The sequence below is a fragment of the Anas platyrhynchos genome, chromosome 19 (assembly GCF_047663525.1).
Source record: "Anas platyrhynchos isolate ZD024472 breed Pekin duck chromosome 19, IASCAAS_PekinDuck_T2T, whole genome shotgun sequence".
NCBI lineage: Eukaryota > Metazoa > Chordata > Aves > Anseriformes > Anatidae > Anas > Anas platyrhynchos.
The window spans coordinates 11862478-11876304 of NC_092605.1; the positions used below are offsets into that span (position 1 = coordinate 11862478).

The window sequence follows — 13827 nt, forward strand, 5'->3', positions numbered from 1 at the left end:
GGCTGGACCATTGGTTCCACTCCCTGCACGACTGGGAGAAAGCAGCACCTTGGGTACACAGGCATGCAGCCACACAGGGGCTGCCTGGGCTGGCACAGGGTGGCCAGCACAAACAGGAAGCAGAGGTTTCAATCTCAGCCTTGCAAGCTCTTACAAACCCAAATTTGGCCCTCTCTAGAGTGAACCTGAAGGGAGTAGAATCCCACCCACAACCCCAGCAGAGCAAGGCGACATAAAAACAGCAGGTAAGCAGGGTGCTGCCCTTCATCTCCCCAGCACTGGTTCTGCTGCCATGCTGGGAACTGCAGCTGGGAACCAGGTGACAGATGTTGGGCACATGGAAGAATGTGAAGAGACCCAAGGGTACTCATGTTCCCTAACACACAGATAGCTCACCCTCCATCTTCCAGTTCAGTGTTTCCTCTGCCTCTTTCAGCCTCAGGTCAATATCCTGCAGCTCTCCCTGTATTAAAGGGTACTCAACCTCCAGGACTGTCTTCAGGATCTTGTTGTATCTGTTCGCCATCAGCTCCAAGTTGGCCACCATCTGTCGGTACAATTCCTTGGAGGAATAGATTGCTGCAGCTGTTGGTGGGATGTCTCCCATCTGGCTGCCGGACAGGTAGCTCACCTCCCTCAGCACTGAAAACAGCTGGAAAACAAGACAGAGCTGAACACAAGACAATCCTCCCCATTTAACTGGCAGACGATCTTCAATCATTTCTGAATGTTTTAGGATTTTTCTATTGTTTTGTTCACAAATCTGCATGCTCTGAAAAGCACCCAGACACCTCATAGTCTGTACTGTCTGTCTTCCTTTGATCTCTGCCTCTGATTTTCTTTCCTGCCAAAGACAGACAGCTTTGCTAACACCCAGGCAAGCAAAGCCATGCAGCCTCTACAAGCCATGATGAACTCTGAATCTCTCAGCCATGCTCATCAATAGTCTTTCAGGGATATTTTGTCTGCAAGCAGAGCTTAGCAAACAGTTATCTTAGAAAAAGATAAGATGGACCAGACTCTGGTTCTGTTGTTTGCTGGGGCTGACTGGCTTTAAAATATAAACAAATACCATGGCCCAAACCCAGCGACTCCTGTTTCAGTGTGTCCACCTTCCAGCAAAGCCTTCTGCTGCTGACCTCTCCTAGCCCAACCAAAAGCACTCAGTGCCACTGCATGTTTGAATAGTGATGGGCTACACTAAGAGGGTTTATTAAATTATAAACCCAGAATAAATGTATTCTTGCAACAAAAAGAACAGTGAGATATTCCAGCATGGTATATCACTTTTAAGACTAAAAATCTTCATTCAGTTTATTGGTAAAGTGCTTCTGGAACTGCACATGTTGAGAAGGCGACAAAAATTTGTCATGTTGTACAGGCAGCATCCAGGGTGAGGACCACTCCTGACTGTGGCTGAGCTTGAGGGGCAGCTCTCTAAAAATCACTCTCTTGTTAGGTTGGCAGATTGTGTCATCCCTTCCTTTGAAGACATGGGGAAGAAATCACCCTCTGATCCCATTCTAGTAGTGCCCTTTAGTCCCAATTCCCTGCCCTAATTTCAGACAGGAAAACTGGGAAGCTGCAGATATAAACAGAAGAAGGTGAAGCCATAAATCCATGGACTGAACAGCCAGGAGTCACTGCCCTGGGTGACTCCAGGGGCAGGAAGGGGTTCCTGAAATCTCCCCAGCACCATCCTACATTAGCCAAAACGTGACACCCAACAGAACTGGCCAAGACACATGGAAAGCACACTTCCTGGGAAGTGAATTCATAATACACTTAGAGCATCTTCAGTACCAAAGTAACAACAGATGCAATGAGAAGAAGGAAAGCAGGGATGAAGAAGGGTGAAGAGGGCACTCTGGAAAGGGAGCTGAATGAGAATGGCGTGGGAGGAAAGGGAAACACAGGGGGCTGAGGGAACAAGATGGCAAGAGAGATGCAGCCAAGTTCTCCTCCTTTCTTCTTTGTACTGGAAGGTCTGGGACTTCCCCGCCATGGGGCTGGAATTGTCTTCTCCTCACTCTCCTTCCTCCATTGAAGGCAAGTTCTGGAAGACTCTTCCACACTGAAGGGGTGGAAAATACATTCTTCTAGGCAAAATGAGGTGCTCACATCTATTCTGAAGGGGATGAAGGGGCAGCTAAACAGACATCTGGGGCACTGGACAGTCCTCAGTGTGAAAAGATGAGAAGAGCAGTGCAGAAACACTCAAAGACTGCCACAAGGGCTGAGAGCAGGCATACTCAGCACATCACAGGCTCCAAATCCTCTCACCAGGTTGGAAAATATCCCCTGAGGCCATTTTGCTCCCACCTTAGCATGGAGCTTCCAAGGAAAAAGACAAATCCTTTGGCTAAGGGCAAAGCTTGAATGAGCTGTAAAACCTAAACATTTTAACTGCAGCATACCCCAGGAAACTGAGAAGTTTTTGATGCCAACATGTCCCTGGTCCCTAAGATTCCGCCTCTCCCCATTAAATGGCATTTTTACATTTCACAGATCCTGGCTCCCACCAGGCCCCAGAGGCTCTTAGTCCACTGCTGGTATCTGCCTTGGAAAAGGTCCATCCTACCTGAGCTCAAGACAGGGTTTTGAGAAACCCTAGGGGACAGAGAAAAGATCTTAAATCTATTCTAAGCCTCATGCACTGCAATAAAGGGAAAGCAACAGGCACGATACTGCAGTAACAAAATAAATCCTTCATGGGGTATTTTATACCTGTCCAGGAAACCCAGAGTTCACATACACATAACATGAACCCACCTCTGTAGATGATGCTCCAACAGTCTCCAAACCAGTAGCAAGTCTCATCTGAAGATGCCAACACCAGTTAAACATTGGGTACTCTGGGACTTTCTGTGACTGGTTGTCACTAGAATTTGCCCTGTTTATATCTTAATCCTGATAATTTATCAAGAGATAGAGCCCACAAAGATGATGGTAAAATCATGTTACTTATCATAGAAGAGACTCCACAAATGTCAGCAGAACAGATCTGATGCCAATCCCACCAGATCTCACTTACATGATGGGGTACACTGAGAAAAAAGCTGCACAGCAGGAAGACATGCCCACAGACAGGCAGGAATGGTAGCTGGCAGCAGTTTTTACCTGGGGATCAAAATTGACTGCGATCAGTTTGGTTTCTGGATCTCGTCGGATGAGTGGTTGAGCGAGGTTGTACTGTGATTTTTCAGAGACCGTCTGGGACCAGTCTACATACTGCTTTTCCTGATACCTGTAGGGGAAAAGAAGTAAAAAAAAAAAAAAAAATCCACCATATAGCTACTGAGCCCACAGGATGTGTGTATAATTAAATGAAAGTCCATTTCTGAGGGCTGAAGAACATGCAGGATGGGAAAACTCATCCACACCATTCCCACAATTAACTTGATTCCAAAGACAAATACCCAAAAACAGTGACAGAGTCAAGTCAGGAGGATAAACACTCAAGTACCACTTTTAACAGATTGGGAGATACACTTGCAAAGCATTTGGCCTGAAGTTAGATATTTTAACCTAACAGATAAACAACTACTGGGCATTTCCCAAGTGTCTATGCAGGACAGGTGCCTCAAACCATACAAATCCTGGGGGGTGGATGCAGTTGATCTCACTTCTCTTAGAGAAGGAGACCATCAGCCTCATGGAAATGCAGCACTTTGAGAAATCAGTGACACTTCTGGGGACTGAAACTGGGTCCTGCTACCTCGCATGACTTGTACAGTACCAACCACCCAACCAACAAAGTCCCTTCTGAATCACGTTGTCACCTGAGCGCTCTGGGAAATGTCACCCAGAAAGCACCTCTGGTGAAGTCACCCAGGATCTCCCCTTCTGAAAAGCTGCACCACAACTATCAGCTTTTTTTTTCCTTCCCCCCCGCTTTTTTTTTTTTCTCCTTATTTTGATCATTAGGAACAGAGCTGCTTCCACCTGCCTAGTGTTCCCCAGGGGTCAGGTGTCTCAGCTCTCTTCACTGCTGACAGACAGCAGGCCCTGCAGAGATGTGCCCTCACTGGGGAGGTGGCCTCATCCCAAGGGAAAGCTCAAAGTGATCAGTCCAGATTTAATGTCAAAATTAAAGACACTAAGTGAGGGACAATAAATCTACTTCGAGTTGTGGAAAATACGTATTACAGCCAGTGTGGATACATGCTGGAAATGGGCACAAGCAGCTCAGACTTCCAGTGAACTGCAGTTTTCTACCACAGCAGTTTCTACACCCAGCAGAATCTTGGACTAGGCTGCACAGAATCTTGGACTAGGCTGCTAGGCTGCACGGAACCCATTCTTTCCAAGAAAGTTTTACGTTGCAAGACATCACAGAAAGACTGTGGCATATAGCAAAAAGATTCCTCCTCCTCTCTCATCAGAAGACCACTTCTGACTTAGAAAGGGACATCCCAGGCCTTGGGCTTGCAAACATGCTGGGAGGTGGGTTAGAGAACATTGTTTCATACAGCTACAGCCTGGCCTGCACCACCCCTTACCTGTCAAGCAGCTGGAGTATTTCTTCATACTTTTCTATCACCCTTCTTCCTTCAGCAGAGTCCAGGCAGCTGGTAGCACAACAGAAAAGCTCAGCGTTACTTTGCCCATGGAAACGTGTGTTTAGCTCTGTAAGACTGCAGTCTGTATCCACCCCATCCCCAAGATCACCCTTCAGTTTGTAGGGCAGACTGGGGACATTGCATTTCACCCCATCATATCACCAAAAATCAATTTGCTGCACAAAGAGTGCACTGGGGCTTGGGCAGCCTCTCTCATGTGTTTGTATGGCAATCTGCAAAATAGGAGCCACATACAGGGAGGAAGAAGAGATCAATACTACTGGAGGAACACTGGCCTCTTGAACATATCCAATGCTCCCAGCTTCACATACTGGGCTTACACAGAGTATGGCGACCCCTGTTTACCAAACAGCACTTTCTGAGTTTAAAGATTTGTGTCCCATAAACCACAGGAGCGAGGAAGAGCAGAGACATCCCACAGCACAGGAGTCAGGACACTAGCCACACTGCCTAGGCTGTACAGATGCCTCCAAACCGAGGGAGGCAACCAGTCAAAGTAATTATTTTAAGAATTTTTCTACAGGTTCACCCACAATTTCCAACATTCCTGAAAATATTTGCTGATTTTGGAGAATATTTTGACAAAAACTAGATCAGCTTAAAACCTAGCAAACTCCCAGTGAGCTCAAAGGACACTTTGTGTCTACTGCAAGTTCAGCTGAAAGCACAGGGAGAGCTCAAGAGGTCACCACTGGACAAGCAGTGATCAAGCCCCAGCAAAAACATCTTTCTTCTGTTTGAATCCTTCTCCAAGTTGTATTGCAGGAAACAGAATCATGTCACTCCTGCTGCAGGCATGTTATTAACTGCTCTAAAGAGAGGGAAGAAAATTAATGAAAAATGCAGGTCTGGGTCCTTCTTTGTGGTTTGCGAAATTTGCTATTCAGATTCAAACAGGATGTGATAACCTGGGCTCTGTGCTGAGGATGGTCCGAGGACCTGTCTCATTGCATTGATGTCTGTATTATTGCAGAATAACAGTGCAGTTAAAGACACTTACATAATGGCAGTACACAGTGAGAGAAGGCTGCAAATATTGGACATTAATGGACATGGCTTATTTGGGTCAAGCACATTAAAAAAAAAAAGTGGATCCATTTACTCAGAATCACCTCTAGCACAAGTAAAGCTATTGCTGTGAGCCACAAGGTTCAGTCCCTGAGGTGTCTTCAGTTTTCCCATGTCCGACACTGTTCTGCTTATGGCACTTTTAGATGCTATCTCATCAGTGTTTAAGTCTACAGGTGGTGTCATCAGGTGTGGTAGCTGGTAGATGCAAGCGTGGGGTCACATTTCTCCAAGAAGACCCACAAGAACAAACATTCGGGTGAAAAATATCCCAACACTAGATTCTTTCCTAGGTATTGGGAGGTTTCTCCCTTGTTTAACACTGAGCAAGCTGTCTTCTGCCAGTGCCCAGGTCACGTCCTCACGTATTCACCAACCTGAAACTCAGCTCTTTCAGCCTATCTTAAAAGAGTCCAGCCCAGCACCAGTTGAGCACCCAAGCAAAGGCGCTTCACAGCTTGGGCAATCCCAGAATCAGAGCTGGAACCCCAGGACTGGATTGTTCCCAAGGAGGTACTGGAACACACATGCAGTGGGGTTGCTGGGGAAAAGGTTCCAATATGTCTTTCAATTGTAACCTAGAACTATGCCTGAAAGCTGAAAAGTCCATGTAATACCCCACTGTGCCTCTTAACCACTTCCAAACAAATCCAGTTAATGAGTTCCTTAAAAAAAGATTGTAGGGAAGTTGAAAAGTGCCAGTACTATCATTTCACACCTCTTTGACCAAGAAATATTTCAGCTATAACCATCGAATAACATTCAACACAGAAAGAAAATCAGATTGATTAGAGAAAGGATATCAAGATGGTCATAAAAGACTTAGCTGGACACGCACGGATGTGTGATGTGCCTGAAGCAACCAAACTGTGCCTGGATTCGTGCTCTCAGCTCCCGAGCCCAGCCCAGTGCTCCAGCTACCACCGGCATGTTCTTGTGCACAGGAGGGGATCCTGGGGGGGTGCAGATTGAAATGGTATTTGACTAAATACTGCATTTGTAACCTCAAAGATGAATGAAAAGCAACTCATCTACGTAAAACCGTGCTGACTTCCCAGCTTGCTCCCTTAAATCCCAACATTTGATCCACTGATGCAGGTCTGCGACCAGGAAAGGACTCCTAGTGCCTCTGGACCTTGAATAAGGACCTGGGAACGTCTCCAATCAATTGAGAAGCCCAGTAAACATTAGAAATGGAGCTGATACAGAGGCATCCTTTGCCTGGGATGCATTACCTGCTCCCCACAACCACTGATTTAGGGATTTCTGACCAGGAGCTAGTTCTGACCATCTTGTCTCACACCTACTTAACACCCTGTCGCGTGAAGGGGTGTAGCCGATTAACCGTTACGGGTCCGGTCGGATTCCAGGTACTGAACTATCACAATCACAGATTCCCCAATAACGCAGTAACTATTATGGGTCTGGTCAGATTCACTTAACTAGCACGGTCACGGATTCACCAATGACATATAACCGCCCTTACTCTAGTCGCGTTCAGTGAGAACTATCACGGCTAGGAACAGCGCACAATTTATTACAGCAACAGGTACACAGGTTTGGATTGCCAGCGATAGTTACGGTCTGCAAAAGCAAGCTAGCATGCATGAAATACACAGGTGTGCAGCCTGGAAATTAACGTGTTAAAAAGGCTCAAAAACTCCATAGTTTCCAAGTTTCTGTGGAGACACACGGTATAACCAAAATCTCACCCAAAGGCATCCCGATGGGGGGGAAAGAGAGGCTCAGCCCGTCGACTGATCCCAGGAGTCAGGAGGTCCACAGGATGTTGTATTCCCTCAGGATGGTATCTCCCCTAACGATGGTATCTTCCCTGACATCCCCTCTCTCTTAGTCCAATTTATATTATTTTCTATCTCTTAGGTGGAGCTTAAGTGCCTCTAGTCAAGCACATCTTAGTTATGATTGGTGAAAAGTTTTCCCATCTCTGTTTAAAGGTATAGGCTCCGAGAAATTCAGGGCGCATGCTCAGTGAGGGGTGGTCACACCTTGGAGGAAGGTAGCTTTAGAGATGGAGATGTGTTTTGGTATTATAATGATATCATAATGTGCAAAAGTACACTAGGGTACAGCATTTGTCAAAACATGACAGGTCTTTGGCTCAGGGTGGCAAAAAGTGCAGCTTTGTGAACAAGAACAATCGAGTCCCCACCTGGTTACAGAGCCTAGCCGTGGTGTCTCCACTCCACTCTACACTCCGTGCTGTTCCTTAGAGCTAGCACACCAAGTTTCCCCAGCGCGATAGCATCTAAGTTTGGGAGCCTAGGGAACGCTCAGGTAATGCAGTTATGCCCTACCCTGAAAGCCTCTTCAATGCTGTAAATTTTCTTTAAAATGTGAATGTCAGTTTTATTTTCCTAGTTACTTTAGGCAATTGCACCACACACCGCTTAAATTAATCTCCCCATTCCTTTTGTTAACCTGTGCTAATTCCACCAATGTTGCCTCTTCCGGATCTTGTCTGCTTCCTGTACAAGCTTTCTGAGTTGAGTGAATGGTTTGTTACTCAAAAATCCATGCATAATCTAATAGGACCCTACCCATTCACTCCTGTTACAGCACACATGGAAAATACTAAACCTGGAGAAGGTTGATTAAACCTTTGGTTACGAACTCCCACTTGCATACTTTGTATTTACAGTATTGCAAGGGAAACACTGTAAATTCACATTGTGGAGCACATGAGTGGGTTTTCAAGCCCCATGGAGTGTTAAAGGCAGCACATAAATGTGGAGAGAAAACTCTTGTCACATCCTTGCTAGGGGAAAAACACAGCAGGTATCTTCACTCTGAGCTACATACCATGTATACACATACAAAAAGATATTCCTGCCCCCCAACAGACTATTTGCTTTAATACTAAGAACAGAGATTTCCCAGGCATTTCCATTTCCACCAGGAGATGTAGCAGCTGAAAATTTTTGCAGTGGTTTTCTGTTTTCCCTAGAAAATACAGATTATTTTCCCCAAAAAATTCATCTAAATCCAATTATCTATATAATCAAATTTACTCACCGAGCTCCAGCTCTGCCTGGATGTGTCTGGAGTAGATCAAACTAGCATCATTCAAAGCACTGTTGAACATGCTGATGAGGACGGAGTATTTGTCAGCAGTATCTGCAGCGATTACTGGCCGCTCCAAAAGACTCCCATACATGTACAGCAACTGTGCAAGGAAAAGAAAGCAGGGGGAAAACGATCACAACCCTGATTTCTGCAGAGAAATCCACTGGGACTTCCTCACTAACCCAAGTGCTTCACTAATGTGCAACAAGGGGGCACATGGGAAGGGAAATTTCTTTTCTTTACCTATTCTCTCTTTTCTTTACTCTATTCTTTCCAGATAGCTCTCCCCTTATTACAGAGCTCACATTTTCTCTGCAGGTGAACCATATCCCAATTGTCATTTTTCAAACACTTCAAAATTTGTTATTTTCTCAAAAATAACCTGAGGATAAATACTATCATTTTCTACAATTGTTTCAACAAACACTTATGTTAAGGTTTTTCAGAAAATACCCATTTAGTTTTTCTGCAAGATTGATTCATTGGTAAATAAAATGGCCTTATTTCTAGAAAACCTGAGCTTCCAGAACTGAAATCTGAAATACACCTGTGTGCTGCTGCATTCAGCTCTGGAGCCCCCAGTATAAGAAGGGCATGGACCTATTAGAGTGAGTCCAGAGGAAGGCCATGAGGATGCTCAGTGGGCTGGAGAAACTCTTCTGTGTTGAGAGGCTGAGGGAGCTGGGGTTGTTCAGCCTGGAGAAAAGAAGGCTCCAGGGAGACCTCACAGTGCCCTTCCAGTGCCTAAAGGGGGCTGCAGGAAAGCTGGGGAGGGGCTCTATCAGGGGGTGTGGTGATAGAACAAGGAGTAATGGCTTTAAACTAAAAGAGGGCAGGTTTAGATTACATATTAGGAAGAAATTCTTCTTGATGAGGGCAGTGAGACCCTGGCCCAAGCTGCCCAGAGGAGCTGTGGATGCTCCATCCCTGGAGGTGTTCAAGGCCAGGCTGGATGGGGCTGGAGCAACCTGGTCTGGTGGGAGGTGTCCCTGCCCATGGCAGGGGGGTTGGAACTAGATGATCTTTAAGGTCCCTTTCAACCCAAACCATTCTATGATGTTTGTATATTAACAGTAATACCCAAATCATAGCAGCATTTTTTACTAGGAAATCCTAGAAAAAGCATAATTCCTCCAACTCATGGACAGAAAAATAAAACTGGCAACTGAAAGCATGATTTGAACAATTTCTTAAACACTGAACAAAGCTCCATTTTGTCCGTCTTTATGGGAAGAGCACATATACTCCAAAAGCTTTCAGCAAACACCCTGCTAGCAGCTCTCTGGTTCAACAGTTTGTGAGGGACCTGTATGCCTGAGTGTCACTGAGAAAAGCCCCAAAGTTACAAGCCTCAATGTCCCACTGTCAGCAAACACCAGCCCCGTGTACCTGTAGGCACAGTACTGCCTGCCCTCCTCTTGCACAGCCTACCTGTAGGTTCCCTGATTTCCCTTCTACAAAATAGATGTGACATAAAAACCTTAAAGGCATGCTCCAAGTCCAAAGCATCATCAAAAGCCTGGATGAAAATAGTTGCCAGCCGCCGGTCGATGTCTTCTACTTTTTGCTGGAAATCAAAGGCATCTTGCTCAAAATCCTGTAGGAAGGCAGAACAGCAAGCCATGAAATGGTTGTGAAATGACACCATGAAGGTAACTAGAGATGCTGTGTAGTCTCCACCCTTGGGGATATTCAATCTTGGAAATACTAAACCTGACTGGACACAACCTTGCTCTAGCTGACCCTGCTTTGAGCAGGGTGTTGGACTAAGTGGTCTCCAGAGGTCCTTGCAACTTCAACAGTTCTGCTTCTGCAACTTCCATCATCTTCTGGCACTAATTTCCTTGCCCTGATTGTAATAAATCCTTTGAAGCTGAAGAGCAAAAGCTTGTTTGTTTGCTTGTTTTTCCTACAGGAAAAGAGCCTAAATCAAAGACTGGGCTTGACAAACTATGAGACTTCAGCATTTCTAATTTGGACAAAGTGGCTAAAAATTAGGCCATATGTCTCTTATCTGGAAGGACAAAATGCAAGGCAACAGCTTTTACTATTACTATCACTGAGCTTCAGCAAAACCAGATACCACGTTTTAGCTGAAAAAAAAGAGGTAACAGAAGTTAGAAAACTCAGGCACTGAAAGAATGAGCTTGACAAAGAAGGCCAAGGGATCACCAAAATCAAGCCAGCCTCTGCAGAGCCATTGTCACCACTCCTTCTATGCCCTCCATCCTGAAAAAGGAGCAATGTGGGGCAAGCAGTTTCCCAGCAAGACCCAGCCAGCCAGCACTAGGGTTGTGCCTCCCACTGCAGAGATTTTACTGGGAACTTCAGGGAGTGAAGTGCAGCCTGCCCATCACTGCACCAGACAGGCCCTGTCACTCTAGGTACAAGGCACTGGCCTTGCATCCCACTACCAGCACGCTCACCCTTCATCTCAGTACAAACCTGAGGAAGTCAGAAGCCTGCTGGATTTTGCTCCAGGATTATCTTCCATTTGGACACCTACTGCCCCATGAGCAGTGTGGGACAGGAGCTCCTCACCACCAAGCTGCACTATGGCCCTTTGTTTTAGCACTCCCTCCTCTGGCTTCATGTATAGCCCTAACCCTGTCCTGCCAGATAGATTTAGCAAACTGATCCCAGGGCAAATCAGACAAGCAGAAGAAATCAGATACTCTGAGATCACAGGACAAAGATTCCTTCAGTAATGCCATTCCTATCCTTCCTTCATAGCCTACCCAGGCTATGCTGCTTGGTGTCAAGGCCAAGAGTAGGACCATAAGGGGGACAGCAGCTCACTTGCTGTACCCTGCTTGTATGACGTGCTAGCGTGAGCATCTGGGATCTGCATGACCACCGAGCCATGACTTTGAGGACTGGGAATATTCCTTTAATTAAAGCACTACTGATATTTAAATATGGGGTTCTTGAATGCTGAGAGCACCAGATGCCATGTGTGCAACTATACAAGAGCAAACAGATCCCCAGAGGTTACCTGAGCTGGCCTTCATCAGGCAAGCTAGGCACTGAGAGCTGGAAAGCAAAACTTTGTGGATGTTGGTACAGTTCACACACCTCAGCAAGCACAACCTATAGTAAAAGTTTGTGCTAAAGGTATGAAAACCCAGGCTTCCCAACTGGAACGGCCTAAGGTCCTAAACTGGCAAGATATGGTCCTGAACCACCTCTGCGCTGGTGCAGCCTCGCTTCGAGTACTGTGTGCAGTTCTGGGCACCACAGTACAAAAAGGACGTGAAACTGTTGGAGAGTGTCCAAAGGAGGGCGACAAAGATGGTGAAGGGCCTAGAGGGGAACAAATATGAGGAGCGGCTGAGGTCACTTGGCCTGTTCAGCCCAGAAAAGAAGAGGCTGAGCAGAGACCTCATTGCGGCCTACAACTTCCTCATGAGGGGGAGTGGAGGGACAGGCACCGATCTATTCTCCTTAATCACCACTGATAGGACCCAAGCAAATGGCATCAAGCTGAGGCAGGAGAGGTTCAGGCTGGATATCAGGAAGAGGTTCTTCACCGAGACGGTTGTCAGGCACTGGAACAGGCTCCCCAGGGAAGTAGTCACTGCACCAAGCCTGTCAGAATTTAAGAAGCGTTTGGACTGTGCTCTTAGTCACATAGTCTAAAATTTTGGGTAGACCTGTGTGGTGCCAGGAGTTGGACTTGATGATCCTTGTGGGTCCCTTCCAACTTGGGATATTCTATGATTCTATGAACCTGCAAGAGCTCCCATATCTCTGCAGAAAAGGCCAGTGGCTCCCAGCGACAGTTTTCTCTGCAGTGACAGATCAGATCATACCAAAAGGAACGAAAAGGTGGGAAGACTACAGTAGGAAAGCACATGGACTAAGGCTTCATCGCTGCTCTGAAAACACATACATGGTGTTGGTGTTCCTGCAGGCTGGTCCCACCTACCGTGTTGGTCAGGTCGAGACAGTCATAGGTTCGCTCTGCAAACACCTTGTATGCCTCCTGGAATTCCTCATACACATCCAGGACCTGCTGACTCAGGGCTTTCCCTTTAATCCCGCTGAACTCTATCTTTTCCAGCTTCATCAGGTCCAAGGCATTTGTCAGGAGATCCTTCAAAGCCAGCAGACACACACAGGTTAAGATGATGACAAAGCAATAAGAACAGTTGTCACACCAGGGAGCTGCATTTGCTGTCATGCTCTGGGACCTCCCCAGGCAAACCACTGAGCAGCACAAGCAGGAAGGGGGGAGCTGGATCCTGCCCACCACAGGCACCGATGGCTGCACACAGCACATCCCATTCTGGTGGGACCTGCAGCTGACACTGGAAATACTGTGCCAACAGTGAAATTGCTTTTAAGAGTATTTAGGGGATACGTTCAAAATAACATGAGGCCCATCTCTACTGAGGTGGGTAGGAGGGTCTTTTCCTTCCCATCCTCTGCAGCCCGGCTGGGCCTGACCCCCCCCCCGCTGCCACCTCTCAGGATCCAGCCAAGGCAGAAGCACTGCCACCACCGAGTCCAGCTCGGTGCGGAAGTGAGGACTGGTTGGTGGTCTGCAGCCTCAGAGGACCAGCAGGAATGTGCTGATCTCAAGCACAGGGATGGACGTGCAGCCATCCAGAGCTCCAGGGACAGCCCTGAACACAGAACTCAGCACCCCAAACAGGCAGCATTTGGCCAGTGGCTATGCCTTTTGGATGGGGCTGCCAAATGGGATGTAGCCTGTGGTCCATAGCCTCTCATGCTACGCCAAGGCACCATCAGACTTCAGTGTCACCCTTGAGGCAGGAACGGGGAGATGCCATGTGCTTACAGCTCCCACCAGGGCCAGGCTTATCGGGAATGGCTTCCAGACAAGGGAACGACTGCTTGCTGAACCAACTGCTGAATCCTCCTGCACTGCTGAGGGTAGGGTGCCAGCACAGAGCAACCCCAGCCAGGCAGCAGGCTTACAGAACATTAGCAGTGCAGAACAGCAAACTAATGTGGGGGAAAGAGCCCTTCTCTCTGCACATGTTCATGAGCTAACTGTGCACCCATAACTGTAGCCTATACAAAATTTTGAAAATAAATGCATGTGCGCTATGTAGAAAAAGAA

The 13827-nt window shown here is 46.8% G+C and overlaps 1 protein-coding gene across 4 annotated transcripts in view; it reads right to left on the reverse strand.

The window, feature by feature from the left end:
- DNAH9 (dynein axonemal heavy chain 9) overlaps positions 1-13827 on the reverse strand; it is a 200549-nt gene that overhangs the window by 174710 nt on the left and 12012 nt on the right. For 3 of the 4 annotated variants that reach the window (XM_072025908.1, XM_072025906.1, XM_027471250.3), the window contains exons 7-13: positions 12667-12834; positions 10219-10335; positions 8688-8838; positions 6490-6604; positions 4503-4571; positions 3121-3247; positions 397-652 (exon numbers count right to left, since the gene is read on the reverse strand). In XM_072025908.1, coding sequence (XP_071882009.1) covers positions 397-652; positions 3121-3247; positions 4503-4571; positions 6490-6604; positions 8688-8838; positions 10219-10335; positions 12667-12834 — 1003 coding nt within the window. The remainder of the gene's footprint in view (positions 1-396; positions 653-3120; positions 3248-4502; positions 4572-6489; positions 6605-8687; positions 8839-10218; positions 10336-12666; positions 12835-13827) is intronic. The other variant, XM_072025907.1, reaches the window with a different exon arrangement.